The 27,379-nt window shown below is 58.1% G+C and overlaps 1 protein-coding gene across 2 annotated transcripts in view; it reads left to right on the top strand.

The window, feature by feature from the left end:
- Positions 1–27,379, top strand: part of RADIL (Rap associating with DIL domain) — a 52,849-nt gene that overhangs the window by 20,317 nt on the left and 5,153 nt on the right. For both annotated transcript variants that reach the window (XM_088833074.1, XM_088833073.1), the window contains exons 3-9: positions 12,969–13,201; positions 13,963–14,586; positions 15,726–15,763; positions 20,385–20,545; positions 23,996–24,108; positions 24,326–24,563; positions 25,070–25,242. In XM_088833074.1, the coding sequence (XP_088689200.1) occupies positions 12,969–13,201; positions 13,963–14,586; positions 15,726–15,763; positions 20,385–20,545; positions 23,996–24,108; positions 24,326–24,563; positions 25,070–25,242 (1,580 nt within the window). The remainder of the gene's footprint in view (positions 1–12,968; positions 13,202–13,962; positions 14,587–15,725; positions 15,764–20,384; positions 20,546–23,995; positions 24,109–24,325; positions 24,564–25,069; positions 25,243–27,379) is intronic.

The raw sequence follows: 27,379 nt of genomic DNA, 5'->3' as shown, positions 1-27,379 counted from the left end.
AGCGGGGAGGGGTGACGGTGCCCCTGCAGGCCCCGTCCTGCATGATGGCATGCCCTCATCTTTGCTGACTGGAACTTAGCAGCCCCTGTGTGTTAGTCCCTAAGTCACGTCACACTCTGCGTGACCCCGTGTACTGTACCCCGCCAGGCTCCTCTGTCCATGGGATTCTCCAGGCGAGAATACCGAGTGGGTTGTCATCCCTTTCTCCAGGGGGTCTTCCCGACCCGGGATGGAACCCAGGTCTCCTGCATGCGGGTGGATTCCTTGCCACCCGAGCTACTAGGGGAGCCTGAGAAGGCCCTGCCTTCCTACAAGGGAGGCCATAGGGTGTAGTGTGTGCTTGCTGGGCGCGTAATCGTCATCCCCATTGTTGTGCGAGAGGAACAAAGGATGGAATGGGCGTTGAAATACAGTGAGAGAGCATCTTGCACACTCTCATTCAGACTCTAAGACACTTCCAAATAAGTCAGGATCGAAAAGACACTTTAATGTGAATTAGAACTGAGGAGTAATGAAAAGGCAACTTATGGATGCAGCCGTGATGTTTAGAAGAGGAGGGGCCTGGCTGTAAATGCTACCCTAGAAAAAAAGACTGAAGAGTGATGCGCTGTGTGTCTTCCGAGCTAGGTTAAAAAAGGGTATAACAAATTCAAAGATGTAACGTAGAACAGAGAGTAAAGACAGGAAATACACATGCAGTGCGGAGGACCAACAAAGCAAAGAGTAGGTTCTCTGGAAAGACTAATAGTCAAAACTGGGAAGACTGGGGAAAGCTAAAATGATACACATAAGCAATACATTATAGACAGCTTTATGCCAGTAAAGTGGAAAACTTAGTTGAAACAGGCAGTCTCCTACACAGAGATAACCTACCCAGACTTACTGAAGGATCGAAAACCTGAATGAACTTACAACCTTGGAAGAAATGGCTTGAGTAGTTTGAAGATGTCCCCACCAAAAGCAAAGTAAAATCTCAAAAAACATAAGACCTAGAAGGTCGTACAGGCCAATTCTACCTGATGTTCAATGAGAAGACTTATTCCAATATTTTACATCAGACTGTGCCAGAAAACAGAAAAAGAAGAAATGTTTTTTTCTTCTATACCACAAATATAATCTTTATGTAAAAACCAGAGAAGCAGAACATGATATAAAAGTTATCAGCCAAATTCACTTATGAATGTGGATATGAAAACTAAACCCAAACCAGAAATGTGTCCCAAACCATCCTGAGCAAGTTTGATGAGTCTCCGGAATGCTAAGGTGATTTAACATTTGCGATGCTGGCTGGTAGCTTGATGCTGGCTGTTGGCAGTAGGCCCCAGCTCTCTGTAGGCTGACGGAGTGTCCTCATGGCGTGGCAGCTGACTTTAACCCTGGCACGTGATCTGAGAGTGCAAGGCACAGGCTGTAGTGTCTTCATGACCCTAGTGTGGAAGTTACACCGCCACTTCTGCCGTGTCCTTGTGGTTAAACAGGAGGAGACTCCAGAAGAGCTCGAAAAGCAGGAGATGCCTCGGGGCCGTCTTGGAGACTTCCTCACTGATCAGCAGCAAGAATGGCTTATTTAAATACGTTAGGGTGAGATCTGCTGCAGCACTGAACAGGGATGAGCTCGAGGCGCGCAGAACCAGTGGCTGTGTTCACACCGCGTGACGCCATTTCATCAGTTTTTTAAAGATTGCAAATGAGACATACGCTTTTCAGAGATAGTCACTATGTATGTATGCAATATCCTAGCCATGCTTAGTACAGGAAAAAGTACACACACAGGAATTATGACCCCAAGTCAGCATAGCTCTCGCTTTTGGATGGAGGAAGAATTCTCACCCAAATCTCGAATGTCCTTTCCAGTCGGTATGTTCTTCCGTTCTTCACACCCTTTCAGGTGCCTGCAGTGTCTCCTTGTTTCCCAGGAGGGTGAGGAGACAGAGTACAACCTGAGGCTGAAAAGGAGGGTTGAGGGAGGGTTGAGAGAAAATAAATAATAAAAAAAGGAAACCATTGAAAACAAAGCTGCGTCTGTGCAGTTGAGCCAATAGTTATAAAGCACCGCGGCCCCCGCCGGGCAGCCGTGCCACCGCCCTCCTGGTCCTTGGTGGGCTGGCCGGGGTCTCTGCTGGAGGTGCTCCCACATCCCGACTCTGTGACGGGTGTGCTTTGCTTTTCTCCAGATGGCCCGGTTTTGCCTCAGTGTGAACTTTGTGAGCTAAAACAGAGGCTGTGCGGGCTTCCGTGTCCCCTTGCAGCCTGCTTGCGAGGTTCAGGCAGGCGCTTGTGGGCGCCGCGGGCGCTGACTGCGGGTCCCGCTGCGCTGGGCGCGGGTGCTCCGCCCGCCGCGGGCCAGTCCCTGCTCGCATTAGGTCTCGGGCTGTCACGAGGCATGTCGCCCGGGTTTGGGGGGTGGTGGTCGTGTCACTCTGGGGGGAGACCACCTGTCTGTCCGTGTTGGCGCTTCCTCCGTGCCGCCTCCTGCTGAGCAGGCACTGGCTGCCCTGGAAAAGCCAAGGCCTTGAAGCTGAGACCGCAGCTCGAGGTCTCTTGGACCCACCCTACACCCCAGCCGGTCATGTGAACTTGGTTAGAACTCTCTCCTTCCCACCCCACCCTGTTTTTATTGATGCCCAGACACCTTTCCCCACCACCCCTGGGGAGCACCACTCACTCTTGGGGAGGTGGTTAGACCGGGCATGGTCATTGGGCTCATCCAGAATTCTGGCTGCAGTCTGCCCTCTGTCCCAGCGACCCTCGTCCACGGGCAGAATGCACGCACCCCGTGTCCCGGTCCCCAGATCTCACCCCTTCCTGTATCAGGTCAAGTCCCGAATCCCATCTAAGGCCCCTGGGTGTAGTCCATCAAGTACAGCCCTGAGGGTGGAGGGCACAGTCCTTCCCCCGGGGACCCGTGGGTACGGGGACGAGTTGCCTGTCCTGCTTCCAGCAGCCGGTGGGGGGACAGACACAGGATGACGTCATGGGTGTTCCGGGTCCGAAGGGGGAAGTAGACGGTGAGGAGGGGTCGCTGGCGCAGGCAGAATTCCGCAGTTGGGGCTGTAGGACTGAAATCGCCATGTTTTGTTTCCTTTCTTCCTTTTTCTTGCTAGCTGTGGACCAGCGCCCACTCTTAGCTCCTTTTCCTGTGGCCCCTCCCATCCGAGCGAGGGAACCCCTTTGTCAGACCTTCTCTTCTGTGACCAGCCGGAGAACATTCTGCTTGGAGGTCACTCGCGTGTAAGGTTGGGTCTGCTGGATAATCTCTGTATCTCCAGATCAGCTGCTCAGGACCTTTAGTGTTACCTTCAGGATCTCTCCTGCCCATGAGCCTGCTCCTGGGAGAGACCCCAGGGGCAGAGGTCACGGGCAGCATGGAATTCCGCTCCACATGACCTTCCGTGGTCACCCTGTGCTCCCATGCTGCTGTGCAGATCTGTGTAAACATGTATGTGCGGGGGATTTTCATTAAAATTTGTGTTATTTTTTTAAAGGAAACAAGATAATGTACTTATTTTTCTGTATTTTAAAAAAAGATCTATTTCTTCACTTTCGGTCGCGTGGGGTTTTCCTTCTGCACGCGGGCTCTCTCCGTGCTGGCGTGCAGCCTTCCCGCTGCGGGGGCTTCTCTCGCTGCAGAGCTTGGGCTGTAGGCGCGTGGGCTTCAGTAGTGCAGCTCAAGGCCCCAGGAATTGTGGCTCACAGGCTCTAGAGTACGGCTCAGTAGTTGTGGCCCACGGGGCTTTGTTGTTCCGTGCCACGTGGAAACTTCCCGGGCCAGGGATCAACCCCGTGACCCCTGGGTTGACAGGCAGATTGTCAACCACTAGCCCACCAGGGAAGCCCTCTGTATCTTGTCTTAGCAAATTCCTTTTGAAAATCTCGCCATGTCATCTGTTATCATTTTAACTCATTCATTTTAGGGCTTATGGAATACTCCATGGTGTGGTCAGAACATTGTGTATATTTTAGTTTTTTTTTTAACTGATGAATCATTTAAGAAAAATTTTGCAGTAGGTATTCCTGTATGCACCTTGTTTCACCACATAGAAGATGTTATTGATTGTAAAAACACCAGTACCTCCATACCACTAACGTAAAAATTACTACAAGTTCAGTGAGGATGCAGTACTTTATATTACTATTTATTTGCGCACAGGTGCCCTTGTCTGGGCCTCAAGAACGTCGCTGGACTTCCCTGGGTGGCTCAGTGGTAAAGAATCCCTCTGCCAGAGAAACGGGTTTGATCCCTGGCTCAGGAGGATCCCACATGCGGTGGAGCTGCTAAGCCCGTGCGCAGCAACTCCTGAGCCCGGGACCCACAACTCCCAAGCCCGTGTGCCCCAAGCCCGTGCTCTGCAACAAGAGAAGCCGCTGCAGTGAGAAGCCCGAGCACCAAAGCTACAGAGTAGCTCTCACTCTTCGCCACGGGAGCAAAACCTGTGCAGCAGGGAATACCCAGCACAGCCAAAAATAAACAAAAATAAAAAGAAACAGAGAGCATTGCTGAGGCCACGCCTCTCACGAGCACGTCACCGTTATCCTGGGATTGTTGTGGCACAAAATTCTGCGTGTTTGTGCTCAACAACCAGGTCTAATCCATTCTTCAGGTGGTTCTTAAGTGACTGGAATATTCCAAAATCTGGCGCCCCCAGGAACAGCAGCCAGTTCTCACATGACAGCTGCTGCCTGGGGCTTCCGTGTGTGTGCAGAGTGCGTTCAGAGATGTGAAAGTGTGTCTCAGAATTGATGAAGCATGTTCCACATGTGTGTGCATTCCTTCGTTCAGTAGGTTGGCAAGCATGTACGTTTAAAAGCTTGTTTTCACCAGTTACATCCGTGAGCAGGTAGAGCGATACTTTCTCATCACCGAAATCAACAAAGCAAAGGACGGAAGCCAGACAGCCCGCCCCTGCCCTCGCCCTCCCCGCTTCCCGGCTGACCCTGCCCAGAGGGAGCTAGGCTCAGCTGCGAGCTCTGGTCCTTGTTGGCGCTTAATCCCACGGCTTACGGCAATACCCGTGTCCCACTACCGCTCGACGAGAATTCCACTCTGTTCACCCTTGCTCATTTAAAGCATCAGCCCCTCGGCCCTGTCCCCTCATGAATCTAAGTAAGTTTGTTGAGATTTGTAATCAGTGTTTATGTTCTTATGAGCAGAGACAGCGTCTGCAGCCGCGGACGAGTGTTCACAAAGCTTACGTTTTCTTCGTGCCCAGCTTCTATTTTCTGTGAAATCTCCTGCTGTTGCCGATTATTTGCTCGCCCTTTTCCTCGGCACTTTTCGCTCACTCGGTATGCCTTGGTCCTCTGCCGGGTCTCTTCTCACGGTGCTCAGATGTGTCTGGGTTTCATCCAGTTGGGAGTGGCTGCTCTCCAGCCCGTTCTCAGCCGCCTCCCGTGGTGTCTCTGCAGAGGGACCCTCCCGCCATCTCCCGTCCCTTTCTTCCTGGTTCTAGGTTTACGCTTGGCTTTGGTGGACTGGCTTCTCCAGTGGCCTCCTGAGAGTGTCCATGGGAAGCGAAGTTGCTTAAAAGATCATTATGCAACCTTAATGCTTGATTAATAGTGTAGCTGGACATAGAGTTTTAGGTGAAAATTCTTTCTTTCCTAGCATTTTGGAGGCCTCTGTTCCACGTCTTCTAACTCTCCCTCCGGGAGAAGCTATGCCACGTGATTCTCCTTTGGACTTAATCCCTGCCTTCTCCCCCTGGAAACACAGCGTCTCTCCCCCAGCCTCATGCCGCACACCCAGAGTGTGTCTGCATCCTTCGTGTCAGCTTCGTCTTCACTGTGAACACGGCGGCTGTGTCAGTCATCCGGTGCCGCGTGCCGGTCACTCAGTGGCGTCCCTCTCTCCGTGACCCCATGCACTGCAGCCCACCAGGCTCCTCTGTCTGTGGGGTTTTCCAGGCAAGAATACTGGAGAGGGTTGCCTCTTCCTACTCCATCTTTGTTTATCATCTTTGTTTATAAAGTCTATATTCTCTAATTTTATGAAGGTTATTAAAATTTTCTGTTTGCGTATTTTGGCCCTTATGCATTTTTAATCTCTGCTGTGTTTAGCGACTTTTAACGGGCCATTTCACTGAAAAACACGTTCTTTGGTTGTGAAGAATCACCCCAGTCCTTAGATCGCGCCTCCTAGGTCTGCTTTTATCCAGGTTCGGTGTCTCCTGGACGGCCATCTTTCCCTGATCTTTTCTCTCCTAGCTTCTCTTGTCTTCTCGCTCGATTTTCAAAGTGGTTTCCTCGACTCTGTCTTCTGACCTGCATGCGTGTGGGCAGCCATGCGGGCATCTGGAGACGTGGCCTCCGGGGTAGTGAGGCTCCTCCCTATGGACCAGCAGAGCCAGTGCTGAGCTCGGCCATGGAGGGCTGTGTCCCCAGCTGAGCGCTGTGGGGTGGAGGAGCCCCTCCCGTGGGTCGTCGAGGCTTGGGACATGGCTGGGCGGGTGCTGTGTTTACCAGGGTCCCCTCCAGGAAGAGCTCGAGGAGTCTCTGGGGAATCCGACAGGGCCTTCAGTTTCAGCTAAAGAAAATTCCGGCCTCTGCCACACCGATCTGTCTCTGGCACGGCTCTGGGAGGCCCGTCTCCATCTGTGATGGGCTGACAACTGGCCGAAGCATTTGATCTGCTCAGTTACCCATTATCTTAATTAGGTTATTAGCCCTCCCGGAGACTAAAGTCCAGGTTTTACCACGGAGATAATACTCCTCGGTACTTTAAGGATGTTCTTTTTTTAAAAAAGCAATTTTTAAATTTAATCAATTTGCTCTTCATTGCTGTTTGGGCTTTTCCCTAGCTGTGGCTCCCGGGCTCAGAGTGCAGGCTCAGCAGTCGTGGCGCTCAGGCTGGGCTGCTCCACGGCCGGTGGTATCTTCCCGGACCAGGGTTCGAACCCATGTCTCCTGCCCTGGTAGGTGGATTATTTACACTGAGCCACCAGGGAAGCCCCTCCTCGGTACTTTAAAACATTTTTATTGTTGAACATTTGGAAAATAAGAAAAACTATACAGAGAGTAAAAATCATCTGTAAAATTACCTCCTTTTAACATTTTGGTGCCTCTCATTATTTTCTTACTATCAAGCTTATTTTCTTACATAATTCGAATCACCTACGTACAGAGTTCTTTACCTTTTTTAGCTCCGTGTACTTACTTATACTGTGAACGTCACATTCGGTGCTTAGTGGAGCGTGGTCTGCGTGACTGTGTCCTTAGTGAAGCTTCAGAATATTTCCCGCTTTTCTCTGTAAGTAATGCTTATGTAAGCACCTTTGGTTCCTTTCTGATTATTTCTGGAGGATGAGAACTTAAAGGTGGGATTCATCGTGGAGAGATGGAGGCGTTTTTAAATGCAGGCCTCTGCGTGTGTAACAGCACGTGGTTGGCACTGTGCCCTGGTTGGTTTTGACTTTGGCAAGGACGGCGCCAGGTGATGCCCCCACGGGCAGTTTCTGAGCATGCCCGTCTCGGCTCATCTTCACTGTCATATGGCTCTGTCCTTAAAGAGTCTCTGCTGACTGGACAGGGAAACGCACTCATGATGTTAGTTTATTTCCTTCAGTATTTGTGAGATGGAGTGGATTTCAGACTGTTCGCGGCCATCTGTGCTTGAGAATCTGTGCCCGCCTCTCGTTGCTTTCCTCATCTTTATTTTGAAATGCTTCCAGCAGAGAACTAGATTCAGGGTAATGCAGTGACCTGTTTGTGCACCCATGACCCAGCTTCAGAAATAAGACGTCCCAGCTGGAGTGCGGTGGGAGGGCGTGGGGCCGCGGTCCGTGGAGGTGTCCTTGGCTCTCTTCCCAGCCCTGGAGAGGAGGCTGGGAGGTGCAGGACATCTGCCTTTTGCCCGGGACTTGAACCCCTGGGCCGCTGGCGGGAAGGCAGACATCTGTCAGCTCCTTGGGTGGCGGGTGAGGATGCGTGCTAGGGATGGGGCTGGGGAGAGATGGAGCCGCAGGGCTGGCAGCATCCGACTTTCGGAGCGGCTGGTGTAGGACACGTCTGATGCTGGTTGGAACTTGGGTTACTGCAGCCTGTGGCCACTTGCAGGGGGCAGGGCCCTCAGTGGGATGGACTTGGGGCTCGGTCCCCACCCGGTGCCCGCCGTGTCCTCTGGGTGGCGTCCGGTGGCAGGTCCTGCGGCTTCGGTCGGGTATGGGACTACTGGAGGCACCCTGTGTGGGCCCGTAGGTCAGTACCCAGGGTGAGACGGGCATGTGGACTTGGCTTGCTGTCCTGGGGCTGCCCTGAGCGCACCCTCCCCTCCCCCTGGAAGGAACCACAGTCAAGATTTTGTGACAGTCATCGTCTCGGTCTCCTCATGGCATTGCTGCCGTGTGTCTCTGCCCGAGACAGTTTGGCTTCGCCTGCCGTGAGCTGTGCGGGTGGATTTATGTCTTCCTCCATCATGCTGCTCCCAGCCGTGCATAGTTTCACTTTACCTGATGAGGCCAGCTTCCTGGTTCACCGTCCCACTGGCAACCTCAAGTGCGTGGTCTGCTCTTTTGCATTTTCTGTTGTCTGGTCTTTTCCTCATTGATTTGTGAAAAGTGGAAGTTGCTCAGTCATGTCTGACTCTTCACAACCCATAGTCATGGAATTCTCCAGGCCGGAATATTGGAGTGGGTAGCCGTTCCCTTCTCCAGGGGATCTTCCCAACCAGGGATTGAACCCAGGGCTCCCTGCATTGCTGGCGGATTTTTTTCCGACCCAGGAATCGAACCAGGGTCTCCTGCATTGCAGGCGGATTCTTTACCAACTGACCATCAGGGAAGCACTGTACTGATTTGTGGGCGTCCTTTATTCTAGTCTTTATCAGCGATCCATGTTGTAATTATTTCCTCCAGATCTGTGAGTTGATGTTCTAAATTCTACTTACAGCGTCTTTTGATGATTAAAACTGTCAGCGTGGTTGGATTTGTTCATTCTCCTCTTTATGGTCGGTGTTTTGTGTAAGAACTCCTTCCCTGTCTCTGGGGTCATAAAGATACTCCCCTCGTTCTCTTCAGAGAGCTTTCTGGTCTTGCCTTTCACGTGAGGGTCTTTAAAGCTTGATTTTAAAAATGGAAATAAAATTGACGCAACCGAGTTACGGTGTTAAAGTGCATTCCGGTGGTGGTTAGTGCCCGGCCGCGTCGTCTCAGCCTTTGATGGCCTCATTTCGGTGCGTCACAGCGCGGCTGACTTGGCCATCCTGCTCTTGGTGGGAACGCTGCTGGGCCCGTTGGCAGTGATTCTGCTGTGGCATGTCCCTGTCACGTCCACCCTGCGTGGCCTTGACGGCCGGTGGTAGAGACTCCGCCAGCAGCGTGCAGGGCGCCGGCTGTCCCCCTTCCTCTCGGCACTTGGTCTTTCTCTCATTTCTGTCAGCAGCACTTCGTGGTTTTCAGTGGTGTGGTCTCGCGCGGCTTCTGGAAGACTTACTCCTCAGTTGTCTCATATTCCCTGATGCTGGTATAAATGGTGTCATTTGTAGTATTTAAGAACAGTATTGCATTTCTTTACTTATGGGTATCTAGTCCCCCTGCTGAGTAAGTTCATTTCTCCTAATAGTTTGTCCACAGATTCTTTTGCATTTTCTAGGTGCACAATCATGTCATCTGTAAAATAATTACAGATTTCTCTTTCTCCAGCCCTCCTGCCGCCCGTGTGTTTTTCTGATATTACTGTACTGGTCGGGACCCCAGTACCACGTGAACAGGAGTGGTTGGCAGGCCTTCTGCTGTGCTCCTCATGGGGAGGTGGGCGTGCATGTTTCTGTTTAGAACTGTGTCTGCCCATGGGCCAATTGAGCCTGGAAAGCCAGGTAGCACGTTCCTGTCTCACTGCAGTCCCTTTGTAGGGTTTATTATAACATGAGAGCGAAATGGAATTAAGTGCAAAGTGCGCAGAATCGGGCCAGCCGTGCCGGGGGCAGATGCTCTCCGGACGATCCCGAGGTCTCTCTTGTGTGTGTTTCAAATACAAAAAAGCTTCAGGTCAAACCCATGGGCTGCTTGGGTGTCGTGGAGCTTCGTCATGCAGCCTTTGCTGAGCTGGAAACAGCATTCCAGTCCGGAGTGCGCGTTGCAGTCAGGTCTGACTCGGGATTTCGCCGCGGCCACGGCTGAGTCTGTTTTGCGGGGCGTCCCCAGCTGTTGTTGGGACTCTGAAGTCGTCTCAGTCAGCCCCGTTCTAGCAAAGCTTGCTTGCACAGGCTCGTCTGCCTCGCCCGCGCCCCGTCACAGGTCACGTCTGAGCCCTGCCCCAGCCCGGGTGGCGGGGGTGAGCAGCAGAGACTTCTCCGAGCTGTGTGTCTTGTTTCAGACCCTTCGGTTCCTGGGAGAGACGCTCACACAGGGCCCCGGGGTCAAATCTGCAGCTTGTTTGCTGTCCGGAACGTCCTGACATGCAGGAAAAGGCTTGTTCTTTTCAGGACTGCTCTGGAGCCCTGACAACAGCTGCTTCCAGCTTTGACGTTCCCTCCCCCGTGTCCCGTGTCCAGGGTCCTCGCCTCTCTCCCAGCAGAGAGGACAGGGATGTCTGGGCCAGCACAGGAACCTCTGTGTGGTGGGGTGTCCCCCACCGCCCGTGCTGCCTGCCCCGGAGTGCCCGATGGGAGACTCGGGTCCCGCCCTGCAGTGCTGCGGTGAGAGGAGAGCCCGCTCCTTCCCTGAGCCGTGAGCATCGTGCCTGGAGGACACGCCGCCCCTCTGTCCATCAGGGACCCCTCCCGCAGGCGCGGCACCCTTCCCCGTCAGAGCACCCCGTCCAGGAACGATGCTGCCCCCGCATCCTGTCTCCCGCTGTACGGGGACGCGTCCCCGTCCCAGGCTCAGCGAGGAGGGTCTGCTCAGCCAGGCAGAGCCGCCCTGGTTTTGCGCGGCATGGGGACGCGTGCGTCAGCCCCGGAAGCCACGACCTCCTCGGAGCAACTGGCCACCCGTCGATCCCCCCGCCTCAGGGCAGCTGCAGAGTCCTCACACGGGAGGGGACTGCGTGGTGCTTATGACTTTTACTTTAAGAAAGTTTTAAGATATAAAGGATAGATAATAATGTACTTGACATCTGAGTACCTCCCTTCCAGAGTTGACCTGGACATTTAAACAATCTCGTTTATTTAGCTTTTACGAGTGAGTGGACGGCACACAGCTGTCTATGAAGTGTGTGTGAGGTTCCACTCGTCCTGGTAGGCCCCCGGGCCCCATCCCCCAGCTGTGAGCCGGCTAGTTCTAGAACGTGCTGTTTGCCTTTCTGTCTGCTTTTGCAAACAGCTTTACACGCATGTGGATCCAACCATGAACACGTGCAGGGGCGCTTCCTGTGCAGCTTAGCCTGTGTAAACAAAGGTCTCCTGCCCTCGTGTCGCTCCCCTTCGGCCTTTCTGCCCGCCGCCGGTGCATGCTGGAGCTGGCCTCCCCTGGGCAGCGGGCAGTGGCTCTGTCCTGCCGGGTGAACGGTCCCCGTGGAGCTCACGGGGGGCCCAGTGCCCGTCCTTGCTCGGTGTCCGCACGCGAGGGTCATCCTGGCTGTGCCCCCGTGGGGTGTGCAGTGTCCGTGTCGGCTCTGCGTGCTGGCCGTGCTGTGTTGGTGGTCCAGCGGCTCTGGCCTCCAGCTGCCCCTGCCTCCCCGCCCCCATGACAGCCCTGGCCCTTCCTCCCGGGGGCCTGCGGAGGAGCCCTTGGGAGCCAGGCTGGGTGGCGCTGTTCCTCACTCCGGGCCATTCTGAGCGAGGGCTGGTGAGGGGCCCTGCTGTGGCCTGGGAGGGGTCATCTGCGCGGGGCGGGACCCCAGCTGGAGGACTGGGTCTGGGTGGCTGGGAGCTGGCGCCCATGCCTGTCTCCTGCAGTCTCAGGGGACCCTGGCCCCAGGCGCCCAGTTCTCATCCTCGTCTGAGAGGGAAGGGCGATCCTCTGGGCTCTGTTGCTACCTGGGAGCCCACGCTTCTGGAAGGCAGTTCGGAGCGCGTCCTCTATGGAGGGAGGGGGGCCTGGGGCTCAGGTGGCAAATCCCCAGCCGGGACACAGGGCTGGGGGGCTGCCTCCTCCATGCCTGCCTCCTGCCCCCACCCCGCCCCTCCCCCGGCTCTCTGGCCCTGCTCTGCGGCAGCGGCGGTCCCGGCAGACAACTCGCACTGCGGCTGGGCTGAGCCGAGCGGCCTCCCTCCCGCAGCCCCGGCCCCCTGTGGGCTGCAGAGGAGCTGGCTTCCCTCTCCTGCTGGAAGCAGGTCTGTCTCCCTCCCGCTTGGCTGCCAGCTCCTGGTAAGGCAGCGCCCTTGGCCCCGCTTGCCCCCTCCCTTCCCCCGGCGGTGTCTGCTTGTTTGGAGTGGTCGTGGGCAGGAGGCTGCAGGCAGCGGCTGTGGAGGGCTCAGAGCGCAAGCCCTGGCTGGCCGGGGACGCGGCCGTGGCGGAGACCAGCCTCGAGTTCCGGGTGGCTTCTCAGTGTTCGTGTGGCTTTAGAGTGAGAGAGCGCTTCCCTCCCGTAGAGGTCTGTCTGCGTGCTGTGTCTGCGTGTGCACGGGTGGGCACACCGCACCTCTGACCCGCCGTGCTGGAGGCGGCCCGGGAGGGCACAGCTGTGTTCCGGGTGGTGAGCTGGGGCGCCAGGGTGGGTTGGTGGCTTCCTCCTTGTGAGACGTGGGGCGGACGAGTGGTGCTCATCTGACCAGTGCTCATATGCACACGCGGGTGCCAGGTGGGATGGGTGGACGGGCTGGGCTAGGAGGTGGACTTGGCATCCCGCAGGGCGCCGACTGCAGTGTGCTGTCAGGCTCCTGTTGGGTGTTTGGGGTTCAGGATGGGCAGGCTGCCTGGCTCCTGGGGGAACCCCCAAGGTGCCCAACCTTCCAGGATGCGGTCAGTGGGCAGAGTCCTGCGGCTCCCTGAGCCCCGCTGGACGGAGCAGTGACCGGCATGAGGAGTGGCTCCTGTGGCCTGAGCCCAGAACTGGAGGCCGGGCCCTGATCACTCCGCATGGCTGCTTTTCAGGGATAAACGCCCAAGCCCGGAGGCTGCAGCGGAGCCGTGCCAAGGGAACCCCAGCCCCGGCCTCAGGGGGTGCCCGGAGCCCTCCTCCACCCCGGCTGCGCCGCACGGTCAGCGAGACCAGCCTGAGCTCAGCTGCCGCCCGGGGCCCTGAGGAGCCTGGCCAGGACACCATGCGCTGCTCCCTCTACGAGTCACCCCACCTGCTGCTCCTGCAGGGCTACAGCCAGCAGCACGTGAGCCCCTCATGAGGGGGGTGGCTCAGATGGACCTGGGGGGCAGCGTGGGGCTCTCAGATGAACCAGGGGGGTGGGGTCAGGGGGCAGGGGCTCTCAGATGGACCAGGGGGCAGGGGCAGGGGGCTGTCAGATGGACCTGGGGGGCAGCGCGGGGCTCTCAGATGGACCTAGGGGTCGGGGGGCATGGGGCTCTCAGATGGACCCGGGGGTGTTGGGGGCCAGGAGGTTCTCAGGTAGATGCCCCCAGCTGGCCTTAGCTGGGCGGGGGCTGCGGTGGCTTCGGTCGGTCCTGGACTCTGGAGAAGAGTAGAGGCTTCCCTCTTCTCTGCTTCCAGAACATTCTCTGGTGCAGGCTACAGTAGGAGGCAGCAGGGCCCTGGGAGGGGGTCCCCCAGCTGCTCACTGACTGACCCCAGCCCAGGGCTCACCTGATACTGGCCCCGGCCACCATCGCTTAGGCTGCTACCTGCCTGACTTTGGGGGGATCTGCTCCCTCCCCGGGGTGCGGGGGTTGGCGGGGACCAGGGAGTGGTTCCTGTGGGCTGACGCCCCCGCCCCCTGTAGCCTCCAGTGTGTGCAGGGCCACCTCTCACGTCTCTGTTGGAGTTGCCCCTGGTGTCTGGGAGTCGGGGTGGATGTCCAGGATGGGCAGGCTGGGGTCAGGCCACGCTCCAGGGTGGGTTCCCCGGGTGGCTTAGCTGCCGGGGACAGGGTTGCTGCGTGGTGGCAGCCCCTGAGCTGTGGCGTCTGCGTTTCAGGACAGCCTGGTGTACGTGCTCGACCGGGAGCGGCACACAGTGGGCCAGAGGACCCCATCCAGCAAGCCCAGCATTAGCCTCTCGGCCCCCGACATCCTGCCCCTGCACTGCACCCTGCGCCGGCGCCAGCCCTCTGGCCCGGGCCCGGCGGGGGCCCAGCTGGTGCTGGAGCCGCTGCCTGGGGCACCCGTCTCAGTCAACTTCGTGGAGGTGGGGGCCCGCCCGGTGGTGCTGCGGCATGGTGACCTGCTGTCCCTGGGCCTCTACTACCTGCTGCTGTTCAAGGACCCGGCACAGGCCGAGCCGCTGCCCGCCCAGGCGCTGGCCCGCCTCCGGGCCGCGCCGCAGAGCTGCCGGCTGTGTGGCGCCCTGCTCCGGGCCCGCGGCGCCCCCACCGCCCGGCCTGCCCTGCCCCGGCCGCTGCAGCTGGAGTTCGAGCCCGACTTGGAGGACACGCTGCTGCAGCGGATCATGACGCTGGTCGAGCCGGGTGGCGATGACCACACGCTGACCCCCGCCTTCCTTCTCTGCCTCTGCATCCAGCACTCGGCCACCCGCCTCGAGCCGGGCTCCTTCGGTCAGCTGCTGCTCAAGATAGCCCGGCTGATCCGCGAGACCGTCTGGGTCAGTGGTGGGGCCGGGCTGTGCGGGTGGAGGGGCCGGATGCTTAGAGGCCCCGAATTTCACGAGTGACCCTCCTTTCCCGAGTCTGCCCTCTGCCAGACACTGGGTGTAGACATCCGCCGCCACTGGGTTTCATTCCGCCGCCACTGGGTTTCATTCTCATAGCACCCCAACAGTGTAGGCGTCCCATGTCACAGCTGTGGGCACTGGGGCAGAGAACTGCATCTCCTGAGCCCGAGCGTGACCCTTGGCTTCCCCCTAAGCTCGTAGGACCAGCCCCGGGCCCCCGCCCCTGGGCGGGCGAGGAGCAGGCTTATGGAGGTGGACTGCCTCTCCTGGGGTCCCAGGCTGGGTGATCCCGAGCTGCTTCCTGAGGGTGTGAGAAGTCTCGCACTGGTCTGTCTCCAGACCCTGAGGCTTCTTTGCTTGCTTGTTCATTTGGGGGCATCAGCAGTCCCCTACCCTGCCGCCACGAGTCTCCTCAGCTCAGGCGCCAGGAGCGAGTAAGAGCCTGAGCGGGAGCCCTTTCGAGCATGCCAGGCCCTTCACTAAAGCGGGAGTGATTCCTTTTTTATTTGTATGCATGTGTGGCCATCCCCAAGGCATGTGGGATCTTAGTTTCAAGACCAGGGATCAGAACACGAGCTCCCTGCCGTGGAAGTGAGGGGCCCTAACCACTGGACTGCCAGGAGAGTCCCAAGAATGATTTCTTGATTAAAAGGGACAGAAAACGTTGGCTAGACCTGAGTCCCTGTGGGCACGTTGAACTGTATTTGTACAGACTCAAGCCCACGTACACCTGCTCATTGTTCCCGGGGACCGGCTTTTAAAAGTGCGATTATGAAGCTTCACCGTCAGAGTTGCTGGAGTCCCTGTTCTGAAACTTGTTGAGCGTTTGACCTTCCTCTTCCCTGCCCGGCCGGCTGTTACGTCAGAGAGCTGGCTGTGAAGCGTCCCTTCTGTGCTGGGAGGTCCGCCAGACGGGAGGACAGGTTCCCGTGTGGCTCCGAGCAGGGCACCAGGCACCCCGGCAGGGAGGCCACGTGCGCACGTTGGCGGAGCTGGGGTTGGCGGTGGTCTGACTGCACACGGCCGTGCTGGCCCATCTCATCTTGCTTTCTCCCTGTTTCTGATTGTAGGAGAAAACCAAAGAACTGGCAGAGAAGCAGGCGCGCCTGTAAGTATGGCCCTGTCCTCGTACCTCCCTGGCCCCTGGTTCCCCGAGGGGCTCAGACCCAGCTCCCTCCACCCCCACTGGGGGCCGCTCTGTGCTTCCATGAACTGTGGTGCTGGATGCTGGAGAAGACTCTTGAGAGCCCCAGGACTGCAAGGAGACCCAGCCAGTCTGTCCTGAAGCGTCTGTCTGTCTCTGGGGTGCTCTTTCCACGTCTGCAGTCACCACCTGTGGGACCGTGTGTCGGGGACTGTGTGGCACAGTGTGGGCGCCACCCGCCCGGATGCCGCCTCCCTCGCTGCCGTGATGACCGTGTTGACGTGAACCGGCTTCTTTGGGGAAATGGACGCCTCCGGGGTCCCGATGGGGCACCCGGTCTTGGCTCTCCCACCAGAAGCGCTGTCTCGACTCTTCCTCGACGCTGGGGGACTTGGGAAAACCATTTGCATTAACGGTAAAGATGAGCGGGAACCGCCTTCGCAAACGCGCCTGTGTTTGTGCCGAAGACTCTAAACCACGGCCACTCGTCCCCTTGAAGGAACATGACACGTGGTGACAGCAGAGGCCGTGTGGTCACTGCACGTCGGGGGTGAGGGGCGCTCGAGGCCACAAGTCCCACGGCGGCCTCCAGGGGTTTGCCTCATCCCCATTCGTGCAACAGCCTAGACAGCGTGTTAAAAAGCAGAGACATCACTTTGCCGACAAAGGTCCGTCCAGTCAAAGCTATGGTTTTTCCCGTGGTCATGTGTGGATGTGAGAGTTGGACCATAAAGAAGGCTGAGCACAGAAGAATTGATGCTTTTGAGCTGTGGTGTTGGAGATGACTCTTGAGAGTCCCTTGGACTGCAAGGAGATCCAAGCAGTCCATCCTAAAGGAAATCAGTCCTGAATCTTCATTGAAAGGACTGATGCTGAAGCTCCAATATTTTGGCCACCTGATGTGAAGAATTGACTCATTGGAAAAGACCCTGATGCTGGGGAAGATTGAAGGCAGGAGGAGAAGGGGACGACAGAGGATGAGATGGTTGGATGGCATCACTGACGCGATGGACGTGAGTTTGAGCAAACTCTGGGAGTTGGTGGATGGACAGGGAAGCCTGGAGTGCTGCATTCCATGGGGTCGCAAAGACATGACTGAGCGACTGGACTGAACTGTTCATGTGAAGATGTCGAGTGAAGAGGGTCCTTTTATAAAGCACATGTCTGCTGTCGTGCTTGGCGGGGTGCTGTCCACCTGCGGGAGGTCCTGTAAAGGGAGCAGGAGGGAGCATCATCGCCCCTCCGTCGTATATCGTACATCGTTGCTGGGACCTAGAGGGATGGAGCTGGGAGCCGGGGTCTGAGCAGCGAGGCTCCCGCTGGGCTGAGATGAACAGAATCCCCGTGGGGCTTGTGGGCATCCGAGAAGCACTGGCCTGGAAGTGGGATTGCTGGGTCATACGGAAGCTCTGGCTTATTTTTTGAGGAGCCCCGTGCTGTGCCCCACAGCGGCTGCGCCGGTTTGCATTCCCCCTGGCGGCACACAAGAGTTCCGGTTTCTCTACGTGCTCTGTGACACTCACGGGGTCTGGTTTTTTTAAAAAACCACTGATTTCTGTGTTTGGCTGCATCGGGGCCCAATCGCTGCACGTGGGGTCTTCGTTGCTTCCGGCGGGATCTTTGGTTGAGGCGAATGGACTCCCTGGTTGTGTGCGGGCTCAGTGGCTCTGCAGCTGGTGGGGTTAGTTCCCTGACTGGGGATAGAACCCACGTCCCCTGCAGGGCGGGTTCTTGACCGCTGGGCCTGGAGGTCCTGTCTCTGGTCTTCCCGCTGCGGACATCCAGCACGTGTGAGGTGGCCGCACCCTGTGGTCTGACCTGCGTCTCCCTGATGATCAGGAGGCTGATCACTTCCCTGTTCCCGCTGTCGGTCTGCTTGGAGACGCACCTGTTCCCACCTTTAGCCTGTCTGTGCTTCCCTGGTGGCTTAGAGGTTAAAGCGTCTGCCTCCAATGCGGGAGACCTGAGTTCGATCCCTGGGTCGGGAAGATCCCCTGGAGAAGGAAACGGTAACCCACTCCAGTATTCTTGCCTGGAGAATCCCATGGACGGAGAAGCCTGGTAGGCTACAGTCCATGGGGTCGCATAGAGTCGGACACGACTGAGCGACGGAACGGAATCAGGTTATTAGGGTTTTTGCTTTTGAACTGTATAAGTTGCTGTGTGTACTGGAGACTTACCCTGTTCAGCGGGTACGCTGTTTGAGAATTCTGTCTCCCATCCGTCGGTTGCCTTTTCATTCTGTGAGCGGTCTCCTCTCCGTTGACGTGACCCCACTGGTCGGTCTCTGCTCTGTGGCTGGTGCCTTTCTGGCCCCGGCCCCACTCAGGCTCTCCTGGATGGTGGGCCAAGCTGCAGTGCTTCCTTGGGGCCCCAGAGCGCCTCCTGGGCTGGCCGGGGGCACAGACCTCAGCGCCGACCATGCCAGGACCCAACACCAGAGCCCCGCTGGTGGCCGTGGCTTAGCTGGTGGATTGTTGCTATGTGGAGGCCTGTCTGTCCCACTGAGTTCTGGGTGAGATTGAGAAGGGCGATGCATGTGGAAACAAAACAGAATTGGATTCTGACAAGCAGATTAATGGGCTTCCCAGGTGGCGCTAGTAGTAAAGAGCCCACTTGCCTGTGCAGGAGACTTAAGAGACATGGGTTCGATCCCTGGGTCAGGAAGATCCCCTGGAGGACGGCATGGCCACCCACTCCAGTGTTCTTGCTGGAGAATCCCATGGACAGAGGAGCCTGGCAGGCTACAGTCCATGATGTTGCACAGAGTCGGACATGACTGAAGCAGCTTTGCCTGCACACACACACAGATTAATCCTTTTTTAATGATGTAAAGGTCCGTATAGTCAAAGCTGTGGTTTTTCTAGTAGTCATGTATGGATGTGAGAGTTGGACCATAAAGAAGGCTGGGCACCAAAGAACTGATGCTTTCAAACTGTGGTGTTTAAGACCCTTGAGAGTCCCTTGGACTGCAAGGAGATCAAACCAGTCAGTCATAAAGGAAATCAACCCTGAATACTCACTAGAAGGACTGAGGCTGAAGCTCCAATACTTTGGCCACCTGATGCGAAGAACTAACTCACTGGAAAAGACCCTGATGTTGAGAAAGACTGAAGGCAGGAGGAGAAGGGGACGACAGAGGATGATGGTTGGATGGCATCACCGACGCGATGGACATGAGTCTGAGCAAAGTCCGGGAGATGGTGAAGGACAAGCAGTCCGTGGACACAGCCCTGAGCAGCTGAACAGCAGCAGCAGTGACACAGTGCTCTCATGCCTGCGTACAGGTGTGTGTGTGACTCAGACCAGCAGGGAGGGCGGGCGAGAGGAGCAAGATCAGCAGGAAAAACAGGGAGACGTGGACGTTGGAAAGGGCGCCCTGGGCCAGGCCAGCTGCTCAGAGGGGGCCCAGCCTCCTGATGCTTCCTGGCCGGCCCTGTGGTCTGACCCCCGGAACCCCCAGCGTGACAGTCACCGCGACAGCCAGAGTCTGCGAGCTGCCCTGAGTTCCTGGAGGCCCCCCAGGCAGGACGAAGAGCCGGGGTCGGCCCTATCTGTACCTCCGGGGGCTCGCTTTGCTTGCCCGCGGATCCCTGCTCACCTGTGGGAGCCTTGGCAGGTGTGGTCAGGGCCCCGGTGTAGGATGCTCTTGGGACACACATTTCCCAGCTAGGTTTGCTGCAGGGGAGGAGCCGGGCTGAGAGATGTGGGGCTGCCGTTTACACGAGGGGTCACCTGGAGCTCAGCCCTCGCCACCCGCCCCTTGGCCACTCCTGGGGCCAGCGCGGAAGCTTCTGTCACAGTGCCGGTGACCTGGACCCCAGGTCTCGGCTCTGGAGATGTGGGAGGAAGGGCCCGAGATGGGCAGAAGCCACCTGACCGCGGAGGCAGGGGGCCCCACGGTCCTCAGTGTCCCCGGGGAAGGGAGAGGTGCTGGCTCCCTCCGCCCAGGGGACTGGCCCCCAGGAGGGTGATGGGACTTAGAGGGGGGAGCCCAGCTCCGAGCCTGGGGGCCCCACCCGCGTTGGCTCCCAGGGGACACGAGCGCCTCTGCCTGAATTGAGCTGTGTGCCAGTGACCTGGGGCTGTTGGTGTGTTTCCTGATGGTTAAATCTTGCAGTAACACCTGTGGCCCCTCCGCCTGACCTGCTGACTCCCGTGTCCGTGTCTTCCGTGTCCTGCTGCGCTTAGCCGACCCGGTCTGCCCACCCCCAGGAGTTGTGTTTTTGTTTCCTGTTAGCTCCACGATTAGCTTAGAACGCAGCCCTCTCTCTGGCTCCTTAACACCAGGGGTGGCCCTGCTGCTTGTCTGACCAGTCACAGCCCCCCTCCCCGCGTGACCTAATTCTGAGAGAAGGTGTGAAGATGGTGAATCCGCCAGAGGCCTTTGCTCTGGGGCCGCAGGCGCTCCTCCCCTGAGGTTCGTGGGTGACGCGCCTCTCGCCGTGAGGGGTCTGAGTCTAACCACCCAGCCTGATGCGGGGTGCTGACGGGGCGTGGCGGTCCTGGGGGCGTCCGCTGTCCTCGTCCTCGGGAGCAGAGGTGGGCTAGCCTCCTGGTGACGCAGGGCCTCTCTGTCCGGCAGCCCCGAGCCGCCATCTGTGGCCAGCTTCTCCCTGGCCAGCCTGGCCCCCGACCTGCAGCACATCCTCTTCTGGATGTCCAACTCGGTGGAGCTCCTCTACTTCATCCAGCAGAGGTGCCCTCTCTACATGCAGAGCCTGGAGGAGGAGCTGGACGTCACAGGTGAGCTGAGCTCCGAGGCGGGGGCCAGGCTGCACGTCCCTCCCCGGGCACTGCCGGCCCGGCCACGGCCCCTTCTACACGCGGCAGAGTTTCGGAGAGAGCCGCGCTGCCCGTGAGAGAGATGGGCGTGTGATGGGGAACTCAGACTGAAACTCGGAGAATTGATGAAACCGGCATGAAGCGCTGAAGATGCTCAGTGAGAAAGGGGCTCCAAGGGGGCCGTCTGGGAGGGCTTCGTGGGGAAGGTGGTGCTCGGCCTGGCTCTGAGGCGTGCAGAGTTTCAGCAGACATGTGTCTGACGGGGCTGGGGGCCCTGGCAGGTCTTGGGACGCAGTGGCAGGCTGACCTGCAGCAGGGCTGGGTGTGCGGGCCAGGTCCCAAGAACTCGGTTTCGGCCTGGACAGGACCGCGCGTCCCTCACTCCTGCCGGCCTCCCTGGAGCTGTGGCTCCCCAGGGACACGGCCCAAGGCCCGGCTGCGCAGGGCTGTGGGGAGGCCGGGCGACAGGACAGAGGGTGTGCCGGGCACCTGACCCAGTCCTGTTTCCCGGGACATGGCCTCGGGCTCACAGTTGGCCTGAGGCCCTGGGCCCGATACCCCTGCTGGACCCAATGCCCCTGCTGGACCCGATGCCAACCAACCCAGCTCCTGGAGGACGGGCTTGTGGTGGCCGATGGCGGGGGGGCAGGCAGGCTTCACGGTCCCATTCTGTGCTCAGCTGGCCGTGGGGAGCCGGCTGTGGAGATGGTTGCGGGGCTGGAGGCCTGGCTGGGCCAAGCCCGTGGGGGCTCAGGCCCTGGGTGGACTCTGCCGGGCTGGGGCAGCGGGTCTGTCTGCTTGCTTCCCTGTGGTGGTCTTGGTGGCTGGGGGCTGGGGGCTCGGGGCCTGCGTGAATGCGTGGTGCAAAGCCGTGGCTTCTTTGTGTCCACTGATCTGTGTTCCGGGCCCACCGGCCTGGCGCTCTGCCCCGTGTCCCCCTTGGGTGGACGTTGTGCACCTCATCCAGTGGCTCCTAGGCGCTCTGTCCCCCAGGCCGCCCGTCGCGGCTCTTCCCCACCCCGCTGGGCTCTTGTAGGCCGTCAGCCTGGAGGTAGCCTCCCCAACCCCCAGACTCTGGGCACGGTGTTCACAGGCGAGTCCCACTGAGGCCCCTTTCTGTCCGATCATTTCGGATGCCGTGTCCTGCAGAGGGCCCCCGAGTCTGGCTGACATTCATATGGGGGACTCTGCTCCCTTGGCCACTGCCTCTGCTCTCAGGAGGGGGTTATTTTTGGTCCAAGGCCCAGATGTTGTGTAGTCCAGTTGACGCTGGGAGACGGGGTCCAGCCTCTGCCCACCCTGGGGACTGGGGCAGCCACAGCAGGGCCTGAGCCCTGGAAACAGGCTTTGGGGGCATGCGGGCTGCAGAGGGCGGGGAGCATCACCAGCCCGGTGCCGAGGGCAGGTTGAGGGTGCGCCGGCCGCCTGCCCTCCAGCAGGAATCGTCTGTGGGAAGAGCGCTAGGGCAGGGCGTTAGGCCCTGAGCGCTGGAAAGAGCTTTTCTTCCCCAAACACCCTTTTCTGCCCGAAAGGGAAAACTTTTCACCCGGAAAGCCTGTTCACATGGGCAGATAAGATGTTAGCCTGTCTGCGGGGGTTCATGTTCGTCATTGAAAAGTCTCCCGTGAGACTGGGAGGCTCTGCCTCAGATCCGAGATGTGGGTGGGGCGCCCGCAGGGCCCAGGGGCTCAGGACGCGGGTGGGGGGCGGCCGAGGCTCCTGGCCCTCTGACAGGCTCCTGTGGGCATCATCTTAGTCGGAAACCCCGGCAGGGCCTGCGCTGTGGGTGGAGGGGCTTCGGGGGGTTTCTGGGCATCTGCAGGGGGCTGCCCCAGGGTCGTGCTCTGTGGGTCCCCGGCCGCCGCCTCTCCATTGGCTCCTCCCACTGGAGCCCCGGCGCCCACGCAGGGGTGTAGGTCTGCCTTCTCAGACTAGCGGGCGGCATCCAAGGCTGCAGGACGCAGGCCTGAGGCCCTCAAATCACCCCACTGGCTTCTCCCCCGAAGCCCAGTTTAGTTCATTCAGTCGTATCTGACTCTTTGCGACCCCATGGACTGCAGCACGCCAGGCCGCCCTGTCCATCACCAACTCCCAGAGCTTGCTCAAACTCATGTCCATCGAGTCAGTGATGCCATCCAATCATCTCATCCTCTGTCGTCCTCTTCTCCCACCTTCAATCTCTCCCAGCATCAGGGTCTTTTCCAGTGAGTCAGTTCTTTGCATTAGGTGGCCAAAGTATTGAAGTTTCAGGCCCTCCCAAAGCCCAGGGAGGCTCTCAAATGAGACCCTGCAGGCCAGACTCTGGGATGGACCCTGGGGGGCCCCGCAGGCCTCTGGCTTCCTGGTTGGGTGGCCCGAGCCCTTTATGGCGTGGTCTGCAGGGCAGGTCTCTGATGGACTCACACTGCTTACTCTCCGTTTGACCAGCGGCCCCAGCCCCATACTCCCGGGGTCCCTGCTTAGGACTCGTGTTGATTCCTGGGCCCCCTCCTGCCCTGAGAGGGGATTCCTGGACGTGGGTTCACACTGTGTGCTAGTTAGAAGGTGGTGCAGGGCGCACAGTGGAAGGACAGCCATGTGGGCGGCCTCATGTCCTCGTAGAGAGAAACGGGAGCTGAGCGTGCAGACCGGGGTGGGGTCCCGTCTGGCCCTCTCTGCCCCCAGGGCACCGTGCACTCTGGCCGCCCTTGTCTGAAAGGGCCCTCAGGTGGCCCCGCCCTTTGGGGCCTCTGCTCTTGGGGACCCCATGGTCAGTCTGGCTCTTGGCTCTACCGGGACCCCTCCCAGGGGGAGTCGCCTGGAACCGCTCACACCCCCACCCTGGCTGCCGCCCAGCCTGGACGCCCTGCCCACCACCTGCCTGCTGCCCCTTGGACCTGAGCCCCAAGGTGCCGAGGGCCCGGGGCCTCTGCCCTGTGCTGGGATGGCACAGCTTCTGCGGGGCGACCGGGGGTGCTGGGGGCCGTGTGGGCTCTTCTTGGAAAACGTCACTGCTCTCCCGGGTGACGGTCTCGGGAGGAGCGTTGGCTCGTGCCCTCTGACCTGGGTCCCAGTGAAAAGCGACGGGGGCCGAATCTCCTCTTGGGGGCACTGGGTCCAGACTGAGTCCCAAATCGACTGGTTCACGAGCGCCTGCTGTGCTGGCACCAGCTCAGCATCCACAGGTGGGAGGTGCGGGGCATGGGTCCTGGCCGCCTCGGCCAGCTCCTCGGGATGCCAGGGCCTGGGAGAGGTGTGGCAGGCCGGTTCCGGGAGGGTGGGCCGCCCTGTGGCTTTGGGTTATCTCATTCTCCAAGTCCAAGAGGAGGCATTGGGCGGAGTACTCAGGAGGCCACGGGGCGGTTCTGGAAGGCTCCCGTCCGTGCCCCCGACCCTGCACGCCTGCCCTGGTGACAGCGCCGCCCCCTGCAGGCTCGAAGGAGTCCCTGTTCTCCTGCGCGCTCACGGCCAGCGAGGAGGCCATGGCGGTGCTGGAGGAGGTGGTCCTGCACGCCTTCCAGCAGTGCGTCTACTACATCTCCAAGGTACCACGCCCGTGCACCTGGGCCCTGAGCGCCAGCCCTCCGGCCCTGATCCCCGGCCTCGCCCTCCGGTCCTGGCCCCGCCCCTGGCCCTGCCCCCGCCCCTCGGTCCCCCAGCCCCTCTGTCCCCTTGCTTGCTGTCCCTCCCATGGACTGAGCTCTCCGCTTTGCTGTGGGCGGGCCCTGGGCCTCTGCCAGCGCTCTTTCCTCTGGCCCGCAGTCCCTGTACATCTGCCTCCCGGCCCTGCTGGAGTGTCCCCCGTTCCAGTCGGAGCGTCGAGAGAGCTGGAGCGCGGCGTCCCCGCTGCCTGAGGAGCTGCGCCGCGTGGTGGCCATCTACCAGGCCGCCCTGGACCTGCTGCGGCAGCTGCACGTGCACCCTGAGGTCGCCGCGCAGGTGCTGGCCTACCTCTTCTTCTTCTCCGGCACGCTGCTCCTTAACCAGCTGCTGGACAAGGGTGAGGGCGGGCGCACCCCCGAGCACCGTGCGTGTCCTCGGGGGAGGCCGGCGGGCTGGGCCGTAGTCCCGTGTGGGGCCCAGGCAGGCGCCCCCGGGGAGGACGTGGTTAGGAGCTGCCCGGCAGCGTGTGCAGGGGGCCCTCTGGCCTTCCCTGGCTCCTGCTATCCCTGCTCAGCCCTGGGCCCCTGAGAGGAGGGACCAGGCTCAGGGAACTAGCATTACCTTTGACCCGGACTCACTGCTGCCCAGATGTCCTCCGTCACCTGGCCTAGGTTCAGGGCGGCTGGGATCTCTGGCCGAGGCAGCGAGTGGGGCCGGCCCATGGGTTCTCCTCCTGCCTCCCCCAGGGGTGTGGAAGCAGGTGGGGAAGCTGGGAAAGTGATGGAAGGTCTTCTGTCTGTCCAGAGGCCTGGCGCCCTGTGGGCTTGTCTCCCTTGGGGGTGGGTGGGCAGCCTGCCTGCCCTCTGAGGGCTCCACGTCACCCTCCCTCCATCCTTCCCCCAGGCCCCTCTTTGAGCTGCTTCCACTGGCCCAGGGGTGTCCAGGCCTGTGCCCGCCTGCAGCAGCTCCTGGAATGGACCAGGAGCGCTGGCTTTGGAGAGGCAGGGGAACGCTTCTTCCGGAAGCTTTCCTGCACGCTCAACCTGCTGGCCACGCCCAGTGCCCAGCTCATCCAGGTGAGAGGGGCTGGGGGGCGGTGGTCGCCCTGGGCTCAGCAGCTTGCAGTCCCTTCATGCAGGTGAGGTGTGTGCCTCAGCTGTGTCCAACTCTTTGCGACCCCGTGGACCGCAGTCCACCAGGCTCCTCTGTCATGGGGATTCTCCAGGCAGGAATCCTGAGTGCATCGCTGTGGCCTCCTCCGGCTGTAGCCCCTGGTCCCCAGCTGTTCCCCCTGCAGGCAGGGTGATGGCCCAGGATGTGTGTGTCTTGTCCCTGACCTACAGCAGTGGCACAGGGGGCCCTGCTGACAGGTGGAGGTGAAGATCACCCCGGTCACCTGGTAGCCCCATCTAAGCTCACAAATCCTTACATCTGGAAGAATATTGCAAACGATGTGACCGACAGGGACTTCATTTCCAAAATCTATAAACAAGTCATAAAGCTCAGTATCAAAAAATAGCCCAGTCAAAAATACGCAGAAGACCTAAATAGTTCTCCAAAAAAGACGTACAGATGGCCAAAAGGCACATGAAAAACTCGATGTTGCTCATTATTAGCGAAATGCACATCAAAACTACAAAGAGGCATCACCTCACACCTATCAGAATGGCCACTGTTAAAAAGCCTACGGCTGAGAAATTCTGGAGAGGGTGTGGAGAAAAGGGAACCCTCCTATGTTGGTGGGAATGCAAACGGGTGCAGCCGCTATGGAGAAGAGTGTGGAGAACCCTCAAAAATTAAAAATGGAGTTGGCATATGGTTCAGCACTTGATTCATATGCTAGCGAGGTAATATTAAAAATCCTTCAAGCTAGACTTCAGTAATACGTGAACTGAGAACTTCCAGATGTTGAAGCTGGGTTTAGAAAACACAAAGAAACCAGAGAGAGATCACATTGCCAATATCTGTTGGATTATAGAAAAAATGAGGAAATTCCAGAAAAACATCTGCTTCATTGACTATGCTAAAGTCTTTGACTGTGTGGATCACAACAAACTGTGAAAAATTCTGAAAGAGATGGGAATACCAGACCACCTTACCTGCCTCCTGAGAAATCTGTAAGCAGGTCAAGAAGCAACAGTTAGAACTGGACATAGAACAACAGACTGATTTCAAATTAACTGGAGGACATTAAGGCTGTATATTGTCACCCTGCTTATTTAACTTGTATGCAGACATCATGCAAAATGCCGGGCTGGCTGAATCACAAACTGGAATTAAGATTGCTGGGAGAAATAACCAACAACCTCAGATATACAGACGACACCACTCTCATGGCAGAAAGTGAAGAACTAAAGAGGCTCTTGAAGGTGAAAGAGGAGAGTGAAAAAGCTAGCTTAAAACTCAACATTCAAAAAACTAAGATCATGGCATCCGATTCCATCACTTCATGGCAGATAGATGGGCAAAAAGTGGAAATAGTGGCAGATTTTCTTGACCTCCAAAAGCACTGTGGATGGTGACTGCAGCCACGAAATTAAAAGATGCTTGTTCCTAGGAAGAAAAGCTATGGCAAACCTAGACAGCATATGAAAAAGTAAAGACATCACTTTGCCAGTGAAAGGTCCACAGAGTCAAACCTACAGTCTTTCCTCTAGTCGTGTATGAATATGAGAGTTGGACCGTAATGGTTTAGTGTTGAAGAATTGATGAATTTGAATTGTGCTGGAGAAAACTCTTAATTCAGAAAGACACCCGCACCTCAGTGTCCACAGCAGCACTGTTTACAGCGTCCAAGACGTGGGGACAACCTGAGTGTCCATAGACAGGCCTGGGTAGAGAAGACGTGGCACCTGTCTATAGTGGGGTGCTACGAGCCATTGCGTGGACACAGCCAGAGAGTATCATGCTCGGTAAGTCGGAGAGGGACAAATGCCATGTGATGCCACTTGCACGCAGAATCTAAAACAAGATAAAGGAACTTATTTACAAAGCAGAAACAGACTTGCAGACAAAGGAAACAAGCTTATGGTTACCAGAGGGGAAAGGGAAGAAGAGAGAAATTAGGAATTTGGGATTAACAGATACAAACTGCTCTACATAAAACAGGGAAACAACAAGGATTTTCTGTCCAGCACAAGGGAACTGCACTTAGAATCCTGTGATAAACCATAATGGAAGAGTCTGGAAGAGTCCCATATGCATGGTTTTGTA

Source organism: Moschus berezovskii, chromosome 27, assembly GCF_049115385.1.
Source record: "Moschus berezovskii isolate FMDL1 chromosome 27, NW_MosBer_1.0, whole genome shotgun sequence".
In the NCBI taxonomy this organism is placed as follows: Eukaryota; Metazoa; Chordata; class Mammalia; order Artiodactyla; family Moschidae; genus Moschus; species Moschus berezovskii.
Note: the sequence above shows the minus strand (reverse complement) of the source record. Positions and strands in the feature narration are given on the sequence as shown.